The 12,886-nt window shown below is 34.7% G+C and overlaps 3 protein-coding genes across 7 annotated transcripts; 1 reads left to right on the top strand and 2 right to left on the bottom strand.

Annotated features, from left to right (window-relative positions):
* The first annotated feature begins 1,268 nt into the window (after positions 1 to 1,268).
* Positions 1,269 to 4,156, top strand: LOC108192529 (mitochondrial fission 1 protein A). Its single transcript, XM_017372221.2, has 5 exons — positions 1,269 to 1,478; positions 3,064 to 3,199; positions 3,305 to 3,429; positions 3,742 to 3,805; positions 3,908 to 4,156. The coding sequence occupies exons 1-5, from the start codon at positions 1,398 to 1,400 to the stop codon at positions 3,991 to 3,993; spliced, it is 492 nt and encodes a 163-aa protein (XP_017227710.1). The 5' UTR covers positions 1,269 to 1,397; the 3' UTR covers positions 3,994 to 4,156.
* Positions 4,157 to 4,284: 128 nt separating this feature from the next.
* Positions 4,285 to 6,544, bottom strand: LOC108203349 (cytochrome P450 CYP94D108-like). Its single transcript, XM_017372220.2, has 2 exons — positions 5,449 to 6,544; positions 4,285 to 5,356 (listed from the first exon to the last, which is right to left on the bottom strand). Exons 1-2 carry the CDS (start codon positions 6,386 to 6,388, stop codon positions 4,731 to 4,733), a joined length of 1,566 nt encoding a protein of 521 aa, XP_017227709.1. The 5' UTR covers positions 6,389 to 6,544; the 3' UTR covers positions 4,285 to 4,730.
* A 132-nt stretch (positions 6,545 to 6,676) lies between these two features.
* On the bottom strand, positions 6,677 to 11,219 carry LOC108192748 (uncharacterized). Of its 5 annotated transcripts, XM_064084697.1 has the most exons (4): positions 8,151 to 11,219; positions 7,643 to 7,815; positions 7,445 to 7,564; positions 6,677 to 7,167 (listed from the first exon to the last, which is right to left on the bottom strand). In XM_064084697.1, the coding sequence occupies exon 1, from the start codon at positions 11,162 to 11,164 to the stop codon at positions 8,249 to 8,251; it is 2,916 nt and encodes a 971-aa protein (XP_063940767.1). In that variant the 5' UTR covers positions 11,165 to 11,219; the 3' UTR covers positions 6,677 to 7,167; positions 7,445 to 7,564; positions 7,643 to 7,815; positions 8,151 to 8,248. The 5 variants fall into 5 exon arrangements, with proteins under 5 accessions (XP_063940767.1, XP_017227737.2, XP_017227736.2 ...); XM_017372248.2 differs by having other exon boundaries at positions 7,445 to 7,815; XM_017372247.2 differs by having other exon boundaries at positions 6,677 to 7,564.
* Positions 11,220 to 12,886: the final 1,667 nt, after the last annotated feature.

Below are 12,886 nucleotides of genomic sequence, written 5' to 3'. Positions count from 1 at the left end.
ACTAAAGAGATTTGTAATTTTGTGTGTTTTACATACAAATTTCATCCACTTCCTTATCTCTGTTATTGTGTTGTCTCAAATGAGACGATGCCATGTGTCACTTTATCTATGCATGAATCCGTGGTTCAGGAGAAATAGATACTGTCTTATTACTCTATGGAAATTTCTTTAGCAACACACATACCAGTGTACCAAAGACGGATTTAGTAAGAGGCACGAAATACATGTCTCCTCCAAAAATTATTTTGACATTTTTTCAACGTTCTAAATCTTACAAAATTATAAAAGTGCTCCCACAAAATTTAAAATATATAAGTGTTTTTCAAAAATTTGATTGGTGCTTCCCATGATTCAGATCCTAGATCCGCCTCTGAATATACCAGCGCTGAGTGCACAAGACTCCGCGATACCCTAGGTCTTTTGAAGCCTGGCTTCTTGAATTGTGTTACAGTTTAAATAGTTTCTGAATCTCTACTGGATCTGTTAATCTAGTAGAGATAATTGTTCTATATAATCAGTGATTATTCATAGCACTGTAAAACGAAACAACTTTTCAAATATAAAAGAGGGAAATATATGTGCAAACAAGGGGATACCAGGGAGAAAAGGCATCCAGATGTACTGAGAGGCATAGGACTTCAGCTTATGCCCCAGATGCCATAGCCCCTAATTAACATTCATCTGATGATAAAGACAGCCAACAACGTTCGGAGACAAGTAATATTCTTTAAACTAAGGTCTTGTTTGTTTCATCAGCTTCTTCAGGGAACTGTAATATTACACCTGACAATTCAGTCGAGAATGAAATAACTGTTTTTGGTTCAACACTATGTAACCTCATGTTACTTTTCCAATCTTGGTAAATTGTAGAGAACCAATCCATCTAAAACCTCTGTTAGAGGAAGGCATATCTTATACTTATATTTCTAACATAAATTACTTCATTTGATACTAATATATACTGTGTATTACTGGAGTACTGTACCTAAGCAACTAGTTATTGTCAAAATATAACAATAATATAAGATTTTTTTATATTTAATTGTCAAAATATTTAATAATTTTGATTTATCTTTTGAGATAAGAATGCATTTACAATAGAATGAATGGAAAAAAAAAGTATGAAAATACTTCCACGATTAGTTTCTCGACTTTTTTCACGTATTTAAGAATTTTGATCCTAATGAAAATATTATCATCATATTTTAATTTATGAAAGTAAAATTTTGAAAATAATATTTTAGATGTGTGATTAAATCTTTTGTTAACTACTGCGATGTATTTTTATCATAAAAAGATTGATCGACACTGACATTAGGAGCAATCAGTGAACCATTTTACACTGAAATCAGTGATCCCAGGTGCAATCTGAAATTGTTGTGAGAAGCGAAAGGGAAATGGGTGATTTGTTCAACAAAGTCAAGTCGTTTTTCATCGGCGCCGATCAAATCCCTTGGTGTGACTCCGACATTGTCGCTGTAATTATTCATTCTAACCCTACACTTCCATTCTATTTTTATTTTTTCTATTCCTGCTTTGTTGTTTATATAATAGTAAGTACTTGCATTACTGCTAGGATCTTGTTTGTATAGGTTCCGTGTGGACTGATTAATTTCAAAGACAAGTATGGTGGATTAAGCTGATAATAACACTTAAATCATTGCCTAAAGCTGCTTCTTAAATGTAATTTATATTTTGGTCATTGCATTACATTGTGACAAGGTACTTTTTGCGTAAATACATGACTTGCTGTGTTATGTCGAGAGGGTGAACATGTTTCAAAGTAAATTATGTAAAATTTACAAATTCTACCTGAGATGTTTCACACGGCAAATGGAAATTAAAGGAAAATATTAGGAGTAACTACTCGTTCACTAAGCAGGGAAGGGGAACCAACAATTTGAATTCTTGTAATCGGCTGTTATATATTTTGGGATATAAATTTCAGGAGGTTGAGGGGGTTACAAGTGGAAAGTGAAAACAAACACAAATATGGTGGAACCCAAAACAAATCTGAATTTTCGGGCAAAAGACAGGGGATGGACTAAGGCCTGAAATATTCAAACGATGAACTTAGGAGAAGGAACAGGGAGAATCAAGAAAAAAAACATCTTCTAACATATTAGATTTCACTATGGAACACGATCCGATTCACTATCTGTTGTGATCCACCAACTTTATATAAAGAAGATAAGAACACCACAATTTTTGGTCTTATAGAGAAAAAGAAAAGAAGATTTGAGACCAACATAGAGTTTGTATTTGAAAATGTAGAAGGGAAGAACAAATTACCAATTTAAAAAGAAAAGAAAACCAACTGTTATCTTGCAGTCATAAATATGACAACATGCCCTCCTGTCATAAATGACTAAAATGTAAATATTAGTGGGTAAAATACAAAAATCTTTGTTTGGAGAAGTGTTATATCTGCAATGCACCTTATAAAGTCATAGTTACCACTTACCGCTAACATAGCAAGCTTAGATAACAAATAATTCGTTGATCATCTCTGAAATATAAGGGAAATTCTTAATGGTACCTGACTTTTTCAGTGGTAACGTATAAAATACTTTCGTTGCATATTAAAATTAGGGAAAACATAGTTTGAAAACCCCAATTAAAGAGAATAAGGTGAAGATAAGATGGCGGAATATGATTATACAAAGTTACGTGTGTTGCTCCAAGAGATGAAAATTGTCAATTTTTATTTTAAAAATTTTAATGATAGGTTACAGTTTCTTGTTTAGCTAACACCAAGAGTATAAGACTTGAGAAATTCAAAAGTTTGTGTACCATAAGTCATGTATACACAATGATGCCAATAGGAAAAGTCAGTTACACAAGGGTACCACTGAGAATATCCCAAAATATGAATAAAATGCAAGTAAAGTGGCAATATCTAATTTATAGCAAATTAGCTGTTATAATTGTCAGGTTACTTATGAAACACTGGAGTGCCAGATTTATGAACTTTATTCCTAGTTAAGTAAAGTATTATTTTGTATGGCATCTATATCTGCATTAAAGTCCATGATATAGATAAATTTGCAAATGCATGTTCAGGGTTGTGAGAGGGAGGTTGCACAAACTGAGAAAGGTTCTTCTCAAGAAAAAAATGAATGCATTATGAGATTGTCATGGGCTCTTGTTCACTCAAGACGTCCAGATGATGTACGCCGCGGGATTGCTATGCTTGAAGGTAAAATCTAGAAATTTTTATTTGTCTGTTCTCTGAATATGGGTTCCGCAATCTTGTTGGCTACCTAAGTATGTTACATCCTTGAAACTCACTGTTTATGTGCAGCTCTTCTTAGTGACACTGACAGCAGCCCAGAACAAATGAGGGAAAAGGGGTACCTTCTTGCTGTTGGGTATTTCCGAAGTGGAGATTATCCTAGGAGCAAACATATGGTTGAACGCTGTTTGGAGGTCTGATGATAATCCTTTTCTCATGAGTTTTTAATCTGGCAGTATTCGAAGGATTTTCTTTTATGTTGCTGCTTGTCAAGATACATAATCCTAAATTTGTACATAAAAGTAGTTATATGTGCACAATTGATGTAACAACTGTTGATACAATTTTGTTTACTTATACCTTGTTCTTTTAGATATTTTGGTCAGCAAGAAATTGTCGTAGTTTGTTTTCAGTTTGATGTTCAAAATGAATTGTGAAATTGAGTCATGAAAAATATATTAGTTTCTATTATTAGAAATAAAGTACTCATAAAATTTGGTGTTTAGGTTCAACCAGATTGGAGGCAGGCTTTAAATCTAGAAAAAGCAATTGAAGATCGCATTACCAGAGGTAATAAGCATTATTGAATTCCTATCCTTTATTTCAATCCAGGTTCAGGAAGAACCTTACAGTTTGATTTTTATTACACTCTATTTGTAATTGTTTTCACAGATGGAGTGATAGGCATAGGCATAGCTGCCACTGCTGCAGCAGTTCTGGCCGGTGGACTTGCTACAGCACTAGCTCGTCGAAGCTGATCAGACTTGTTTTTCATTTACGTGGAATAAGCCTATTTGTATCCATGCAGTGAACATCCAGCATGATGAATCCCGTTACTTGGAATCCTGCCAATGTTTAAATGCTTAAGGTTGGAATCATGTGAAGTTTAAATGCTTAAGAAATTGATAAAATCTTACTTGATATCAGGTTCTTAAGTCCATGCTGTTATTTGTGTATCTTTGTTTTAATTGATCACCTCGATTAGTCAAGGGGATAAATATGAAAGTCGTATCACTCGTTCGGTCTAGATGTATCAAATTGAATACTCATTACGAAAGTCACTGAATATGGTCACTTATTTGAAAATCAAGTAAACCATCTGTTACTATCTAAATTGATTCGATTTTTTTACTAATTTTCCCCGAGTTACTTTTTTAATGAGTGACTAGTTTGATACAGGTGATAGACTTTGATATTTATCGCTTTAGTTAGGATATTGTGATCATTAGAATTCTTGTACTTCTGCCTTTCACCTGAGCTGTTCACCAAGCACGTCCAAGATGGCCTTACACCCTAGGCATATGATTGCTTTGATAAACAATCAAGAGTTTTTATAGCAGTTCAAAGCTTTTTATCACATCATCTGTCTAAACTTGCAAGCTCTGCATTTTCTTTGTAAATGAACAATCTACTAACTGTTGTAATGCAACCAAGTGGAGTTCTGTGCCCAAAGTCAGTGCATAACACTCAAATGACACATCTTGAATTTTGGATTTTATGTCTCTTGTTCTCTCCTTTTCAGTCTTACATTTAGCCCACCTTTCATTTTCAAAAGAAGCGATAATGTATAAGGTGGATTATTCATCCGTGAAGCACAACCACCACCATCGACAACGTCGACTTCAAACATGTTCATCACTGCACCAGCAATGACTTTCATCTGCACATTAGCCATCTCCTTCCCCAAACACATTCTTGGACCGCAATGAAACACTGGAAACTTGAATTGATCAACAGGTTGATAATTTTTATCACCATCAAACCATCTCTCTGGCTTATACTCCCTACAATCAGGCCCCCAAAGTCTCTCCATCCGCCCCATTGCATAAGCTGAGTAATCAGCAAACCATCCCTTGCCAACACGAGTTCCGTCAGGCAAAACATCGTCTCTTAACACTAACCTTGAATTTATTGGCACAGGGGGGAACAAGCGCAGCGTTTCTGAAAGAGCTGCTTGAAGATAATGAGACCTCTTCAGCTCCTCATACCTAAAACTTTCTAACCAGTTCCCGGACCCTGGAACTGCAGATGATAATTCTTTGTAGATCAAGTTTTTGCATCGAGGATGCCCGGACATCAACCAAAAGAACCATGTCAATGCTGTTGAGGTCGAGTCTTTCCCTAAAGAAGAGAACACAGATTAACATCTAAACTTAACCAATTCAACTTGCAATATATGTCACTACTGAACCAAGAAAAAGGGGATATAATACCTGCAAGTACAAAACTAATGACAATATCTCTCAAGAACTTCCTCTTCTCATCTTGATCTGGAAACCCAAAATCCAAAGTTGAACCCATGAATCTCGACAACAAGTCCTCACTGCTAAAATCCGCGTTGCCTTCCATGAGCTCCCACTTCTTCTCCTTAAGCCTTATCACTTCCATTGCAAATTCATCAATCACTTTAATAGCTTCTCTGTACTTCCTCTCACTCCCCACATTAAAAAACCTCATCATCTTCCAAATCATCTGCACTGGCAACATAAACCTCTCCGAACTCCTCTCCACCGCATAATCAAACGCCTCCACAAACGACCCTTTCGCCATCAAGTTCCCCGAATCAACCCCAAATGCCACACTGCATATATTATCAAAAGTGAAATGTCGAAGCACTTCCTGCAAGTCAATGATTTCTCCAGCATCACAAGCAGCCTCGAGACGTGGAATCAGAGTATTAGTGATCTGAAGCTTGACCGTATAAGAAATGAAGTTCTTAAGAGACCTGGTGTTGAATTCATAGCTAGCTATTTTCCGCTGAGAGGACCAGAGATGGCCATCAACATTAAAGATACCATCACCAAGGAGATCATGCAGGACGGAGTAGAATCGATGGCCTTTCACAAAATTGTCAAAGTTGGAGCGGAGAAGGTGGTGCAGATTGGCCGGATCAGCAGTGCAAATGCCGTGAGAGAGGTGCAGGAAACCAGTTACTTGGAGAGTAAGCGAAGGGGTGGTGCAGAGCATGTCAGTGACCCAGTCATGAAAACGGTGGCGGTTCTTGATCAATCCAATGAGGTTTCCGATGAGCGGATAAGATTCAGGACAAGGGGTTCTGGAGTTAGACTTGTTGTAGAACAAGAAAGTGATGACGATGATGATGAACAAGGAGATGATGAAGAGTGAAAGAGGAGATGAGTTTAGGTCTACCATAACTGAACTGAAAAAGTCAATGATATCCTGAGGTTGCAAGTTCTGTGACACAGGTTATATATCTTGATCTGTAACAACAAAATGATGTCATGATAAGTAGTTAAAGAACAAGTACTTGTTTCCAGAAAAAATTTCACTACATAATTTTTTTAAAATTAAATATTTAAAGAACATTTAACATTCTTTTTACAAAAAACAAGTATTTATTTTCAAAAGCCGGAAATAAGTGACTTGTTTTTGAAAAAATAAGATAAGCCAAACTAGTCTAAAATACATAATTACTAAAACTAACAAAAAACACAAATCTTTTTATATTTCGATATTACCAACACATATGCAGCAACAAACTATATCATTTATAAGCTTAGAAATCATGTATATACACCCCCAAATTAAATTACAATCTTCACCAGCAAACCACCCTTTCATTTCCTTTACAGTGGTTATCAGCCAAGTGAGCCACCATGATGAAGAATAACAGCATGACCACAATCCTCATTCTTGTCTTCAATTTGCATAATTATGTGTATCAGTCGAGCACCAAATGATATCCATTTTACCTCTGCATCAGATATGTCCACTTCAGAAGAATCTCCTTGCTGTGATGGTCCTCCGAGGGGTTGTCAGAATTTTACGGGAACTGGAGACCAGATTAGGCGAGATATATTCCATGCTTGACTCTACTAGATTATGCAACAACTGCAGTGTCGCTGAACATGTCTTCATCCCTGACCTTGGAATTGCATCACTTGATAATGTACTCTGTATGTCACAATTGTCTGTTCCAAAGGTGTTGTCAGAAGCTAATTGGACAAGGCTAAAACACAAGACAAATACTTTTTTATGATAATTAAGGTAATAGCAAGTAATGTACAAGCAGCATTTACAAAAACCGACTGGAAGAAAATTGGTAGTAATATTAACACATTAATGAAATTATTTATAAAGATTATGAATTCTGATGATATGCATTTGTAGTAATATTAATGAATCCCATTAAATTTTCAGAGTGCATCAGAATAGAATTGTCGAGCCCAGGGAAGAGATAGATAAAACCTGTATAGTGTCTATTCAACCGATGGTTTGAGCTGCACAGGTAAATCAGACAAATGTCTTTCCATAACACTTGCATGACTAGACATATGATGATGATGCAATGAAGCAACACTATAACATCTGTTTGGCATAAAAAAATCAATACATGTACACTTCAAAATACAGTTATCTATATTACAACAGATGAAAAAACATTACCAAATTGCTTCATTCGGAACAAAAGAATCAAGTATGAACCTTGACCATCCTTTGACCTACAATCAAGAACTGAAATCATCCAAAGAATCATACAGTGATTGTAATACAATTTCTTTGAGTCGCTCTCTTTTCTTGAAACAGAATCTGACAACACATCTCCTTAAACTTCCACACTACATACACACACAAATAAAAAAATATTTTATCAGAAAATGAGCTAAAAAGATCAGCACAATCTATGAGTATTCTTGGAATTCAAAACTCAAAAAAAAAAAAAAAAAACCCAAAGTATAATAGTTACATACTCTATCTGTCCCAAAACGAGAGACCACTTCTAAATGCATCTTTTAAAAAAAAATTGCAAGAAGCAGAGTCTATTTAGGCATACTGTTGATCAATTTTTAAGCCATTTACAAGAGGACTATTAGTTCTGAACTAACATAAATTATATATCAGCTATATCATTCACTATCATTATGCGTAATATCTTGAAGAGAACAAATCAGACCTCTAATGAAAGCTTTCGAGGGATTATCTCGCATCAGTGACCCTATAGAAAAAATTTGATCATATCCAAGCATAGATATGACCCGGGCAATATTTGGACTAAAGTTGTTGCTTTTCATTCCTTTTTGCATCCAGAAAATTCAGTAACCATATGAAGGCAGAGTTATTGATCATTATCTCACTCAGATCAGGAATCATGGAATCCCCAGCATTAATCTTATCCATAAATTCAGCCAGACTAGTAAACAACATTGAGGTATTGGACACAGCCCAAGCAGATAGAACTGTAGTAGCAAAGTTGGTAAATATTTTATTAGGTAGTAAAAGAACTGCTCCAACAAGATCAGGTGTAGGTGCAAGAGAGCTGCACAGTGCCAAGAGCCCACCAACAGCAATGGAGGAAATCTTAGGATCTAAGCCATCAGTGCAGAAAAATTCCAACAGCACCTTTTCTTTTGGAACCTCAGAAACTGCAAGCTCTGATCTCAGCAATCCCCAGAAGTTGTGTTGTTCGATACACTCCCATTGAAAAGAACTTCTGATTAAATGAGATATAGCTTCAATGCTGTCCCCAAATATGGATAGTTTTTTCGATCCTAAATCAAATTGTATGTCAAGAAGATCAGAATAGTCCAACTGACTCACTATTGACTTCATTATGTTTTCCTCACACAAAAATAAGTCACGAAGATTAGATGAGATACCGTACAGTGAAAATTTCAAAATTCTATTATCCTGTTTGGCATAGGACATCAGATCACAGTAAAGTATCTTCGGCAAATAATTATCAGAGTTTGGAGCAAGTTCCCTTCCCCTATGCATATTAAAGCCCCTATAGGCAGCAAATGCACCCTCGATCAAGGTAGTTACTAATTTGACGTTAATACTCGAAGTAGAAATAATAGCTTGAGAAAGATCCTTTCCTTTGTTCACAAAACAACAATACTGCTCACAATGATATTTCAGCAGGGACATTCCAGAATCTGTTGTCTTGTTAGAGTCTCTCAGAGTGTCGGGATGGGCAACGGTATTGGGATGTGTGACATAACCCAGAACATGAGCCTCGTGAGCAAGATTTATTGCATAAGCCAAGAAGCAAGGCCCAACAGTAAGACCATCTCTATTCCAACACAAAAGCATACCTAGCAATGTCTCATGCTGAGAAAACATGAAGTGCCGTATTATTATGGCTGATGCAGACTGAAGGTCCTGATCCCAGTTTTGTTCAAACAGCTGGTTACCACTGTACTGAAATTCCTTTGCAATTATACTAGATAACTGATTAGGGCTAATAGAGAAATTGGTGGTTTCTGCTTTAGAAGATAGGTTAACATATAAGTGCAGTATCTTGTCTAGTGCTTGCATGCCCATTTGTTTTGAACTTCGGATATGTTTTCCTAGATTCTGGACTAGAGATTCTAAACTTTGTTGATGGATGTCATCATTCTCTGCTAGTGGAGAACAAGAAGTAACATTAGTAGGGGGGCCCAATTCTACATCATTCTGGCTTGCAGATGCAGACATGTCATGTTGTAATGTTCCGGATTCCATCCTAACTGCAGCAGGATGATCTGGTAAGGAAGTGGATCCACGAAAACTACCAGCCTGGAGATTTTCTAACGAGGTCACTTTTCTCTCTGATAACAGCTTTACAATTCTCTCTTTAAGAAAAGGAAAAAGCTTATCAGAAGAAATCAAAACATCCAGAGACTGAACCACGCCTCTCCTAACAAGTACATCGAAGGATGATTGAACGCCCTGAACAATAGTTTCCCTCCTTTCTGTATCATAGTTATTTACTACAAGGAGCAAAAAATCTAGAAGCATATGTGTCATTTCAATATATTTGGACATTGAGTTGACCATCAGTAGGAATGCAGGCTCAATATTCATAACATTGTCCATGTTCTCATCAAAGAAAAGCCAATCATAAAAGAGTGCCAGTTTAACACTAGCCTCCACATAATTCTTCCTACAGCATTTCAATAACCAGCCAATGACAGCCCATCTGGGAATTATGTCCGATAATATAATTTCATTAGGTGGGTGATGTGAACAACAGATAAATCTAACTATGTCAATAAGAAGAGTCTCCTTCTCTGCTGTGCAAAGAAACTTCTTTCCAAACCAGACCTGGTACCTTCTGTGATTACCAAACTTGACATCACTAAGCAAAAAGCGCAACTGTGACTCCATCACAGGTGTTATACGAAGCAAAAAGTACCTACTCGATGTCCTTACACGGTAAAGCTGAGAAATATCTCGAAACTCAGGAACTTTAAATTCACTTGGGCTCAACATCAAGTCCTTCCATATGGCTCGAAACTCGGGTACATGAACCAGTTCTTGTAAAAGCCTAACAAGATCCCTCCCTATCATCATACACAAATGAAACCTCTCCCTCAAAAGTCTAACACAAAAATCAATCTCCATTTTTTTCAACAATTCAACCTTTAAATTACCCACAAGCCTACAATGATCTGCCAATAGCCTAAGAAATACATACAAAGCACTGGTCAAAACCAATGATTCTTCTTCTAACAAACAATCCCATTTGGCAAAAAAAATACGAACCAACTCCGAACACAACCATAAATTCTTATCACTAAAATCCCCACCAACAATTTGCCTCAAGAGGGCCACCAACAAACCCTGAAATCCAATAGCCGAAACATCAATCATTTCCAAAGTAATCCAAATCAGCTGAACCCTAACCGAATCGACAAGCTTTTCATACAATTCATCAACAATCCTCACAAGGGTATTAGTAAAAAACGCATACCCATCAGTGACAATACCATGTAAGTGCTTAATATGCACATTGCCCATCTGGGGTTCACATAAAATCCCATAAATAATTGCCTTGTTAATATCAAAATACTCCAATTCGTTACGACATTTTAGCGAGAAGGGGGGACTTAACTGAGATTCAAGAAGCTCAAACGCTTCTCTTAAAGAGGTTTCAAGCAAGTTATCAGCTTCGTGGGGTGCTCCAACAATCAGTCTTGAACCCATACAGAGAGAGTCTTTGTAAGTTACTCTCCGATCAAACCCAGTCTGAGAAGTGAGAACCTCGGTTAAAATTAAAAGGGAATTTAAAAAAAAACCATCTTAATTTTTTATAATTTAATATTCTTTTAAAAACATTTATAATTTTTTTAATTATAGTAGCCAAATACAAATCTGAATTTTATCTATATCCGAATCCGATCCGAAACGGAAAATACCTAAAAATGAAAATCCAAACCCGATCCAAGTTAGATTTGGATCGGATTCGAGTATACCTGATACCCAACTTTTTTTTCAAAATTGGATGTGGATATGTCCAAAATCTCGAAATCAGAAACCCGACATCAAAATTTAAATTTATTAATAATTAACCATTAATTTTCAAATACACTAACATTCCTGATACATGATTATAATATATATATATATATATATAGGGGAAGGTTCATTGAGGAACTAATTTATACGAGTAACTGAGTAACTTGATCTGGGTCGTTAGATTTGTGAATGTGCAGGTTAGCATTATGTATGTCTAGACACAGAGAAACAAAACACACACGGAGGAACAAAACAACCACGCACGCATGAAAGTAGGAACACAACTGCCACTCAAGCTTGTAATTTTTTTCTCATCTTTTGTATTGTTTTATTTTTCATTTAGTATTTTGTGTTATATAATATTATTAATTTTCATGTTCAAAAAGTTTAATGTGTTTATGCGTTCTGTAATTTGTTTCTCATATTCTGTAATTTATATTTATATTTAGTAATTTTTTTTATATATAATTTTATTTATTTTCATATTTGATAATTGATTTTTACTATTTCATAATTTATTTATGTACATTTTCGTTAGTTTGTTTGTCATAGTTTATAATTTATATATGACAATTTTTTGGTTATGTAATTTATTTGTATTCATGTTCTGTAATTTTTGTTTGTCAGGGTGTTCTGTGTTCTATAATTTATTTACGCTCATGTTCTGTAATTTCTTTCCATGTTCAGTAATTTTTATTTCATGTTCTGTAGTTTATATTTTATGTTCTGTAATTCATATTTTATGTTAAGTAATTTTTTATGTTATATCATCTTATTTATTTCTATGTTCTGTATTTTTTCCCCGTGTTCTGTAGTTTATTTTATGTACATGTTTTGTAATATGTTTCTCATATTTTATAATTTAAATCTAATAATTTTTTTGAGTTATGTAATGTATTTATTTTCATATTCAATAATTTTTTAACTTGTGTGTAATTTATTTATATTCATGCTTTATAGTTTCTTTCTCATATTTTGTAAATTATATCCAATATATTTTAAGTACAAAAAAATATTGAATACAAAATTTGAAAAAAGAAAAGCTGCAAAAACTGCGGATGCGCCACTAAAAATTTGAAATATAAGATATTACATGTTCTTTTTCATTAAATAAAAATTACATGAAAAATATAAATTTTTTGTTCTATATTTGAAAATTCATAAATCAAGAATCCTTCTTATATTACATATTTTATTTGTATTTTTAGCTATGTTCTATATTTTCTTAGACGTATAAATGTTATAATTTAAAATTAAGAATTTACAAAATAATTATGTTTATAATTTATGTAACTGGATTATAATTGTAATACAAAATATATTCAAAAGAAAATAGTTTACAGAATTGGTTTACATTTACAGTACAATATATTAGACTATGCACGTGAAAATGGGAGGAGTTGATATGTT

The sequence above is a fragment of the Daucus carota genome, chromosome 9, assembly GCF_001625215.2.
Source record: "Daucus carota subsp. sativus chromosome 9, DH1 v3.0, whole genome shotgun sequence".
Classification (NCBI taxonomy): domain Eukaryota; kingdom Viridiplantae; phylum Streptophyta; class Magnoliopsida; order Apiales; family Apiaceae; genus Daucus; species Daucus carota.
Note: the sequence above shows the minus strand (reverse complement) of the source record. Positions and strands in the feature narration are given on the sequence as shown.

What these genes read in the sequence shown, in the direction of transcription:
- LOC108192529 (XM_017372221.2), top strand. Translation starts at nt 1,398, where the DNA reads ATGGGTGATTTGTTCAACAAAGTCAAGTCGTTTTTCATCGGCGCCGAT. An exon ending in TGGTTGAACGCTGTTTGGAG is followed by an intron (nt 3,430 to 3,741) that starts GTCTGATGATAA and finishes TTTGGTGTTTAG; the next exon opens with GTTCAACCAGATTGGAGGCA. An exon ending in TGAAGATCGCATTACCAGAG is followed by an intron (nt 3,806 to 3,907) that starts GTAATAAGCATT and finishes TTGTTTTCACAG; the next exon opens with ATGGAGTGATAGGCATAGGC.
- LOC108203349 (XM_017372220.2), bottom strand. Translation starts at nt 6,388, where the DNA reads ATGGTAGACCTAAACTCATCTCCTCTTTCACTCTTCATCATCTCCTTG. An exon ending in CATTAGTTTTGTACTTGCAG is followed by an intron (nt 5,357 to 5,448) that starts GTATTATATCCC and finishes TCTCTTCTTTAG; the next exon opens with GGAAAGACTCGACCTCAACA.
- LOC108192748 (XM_017372246.2), bottom strand. Translation starts at nt 11,164, where the DNA reads ATGGGTTCAAGACTGATTGTTGGAGCACCCCACGAAGCTGATAACTTG.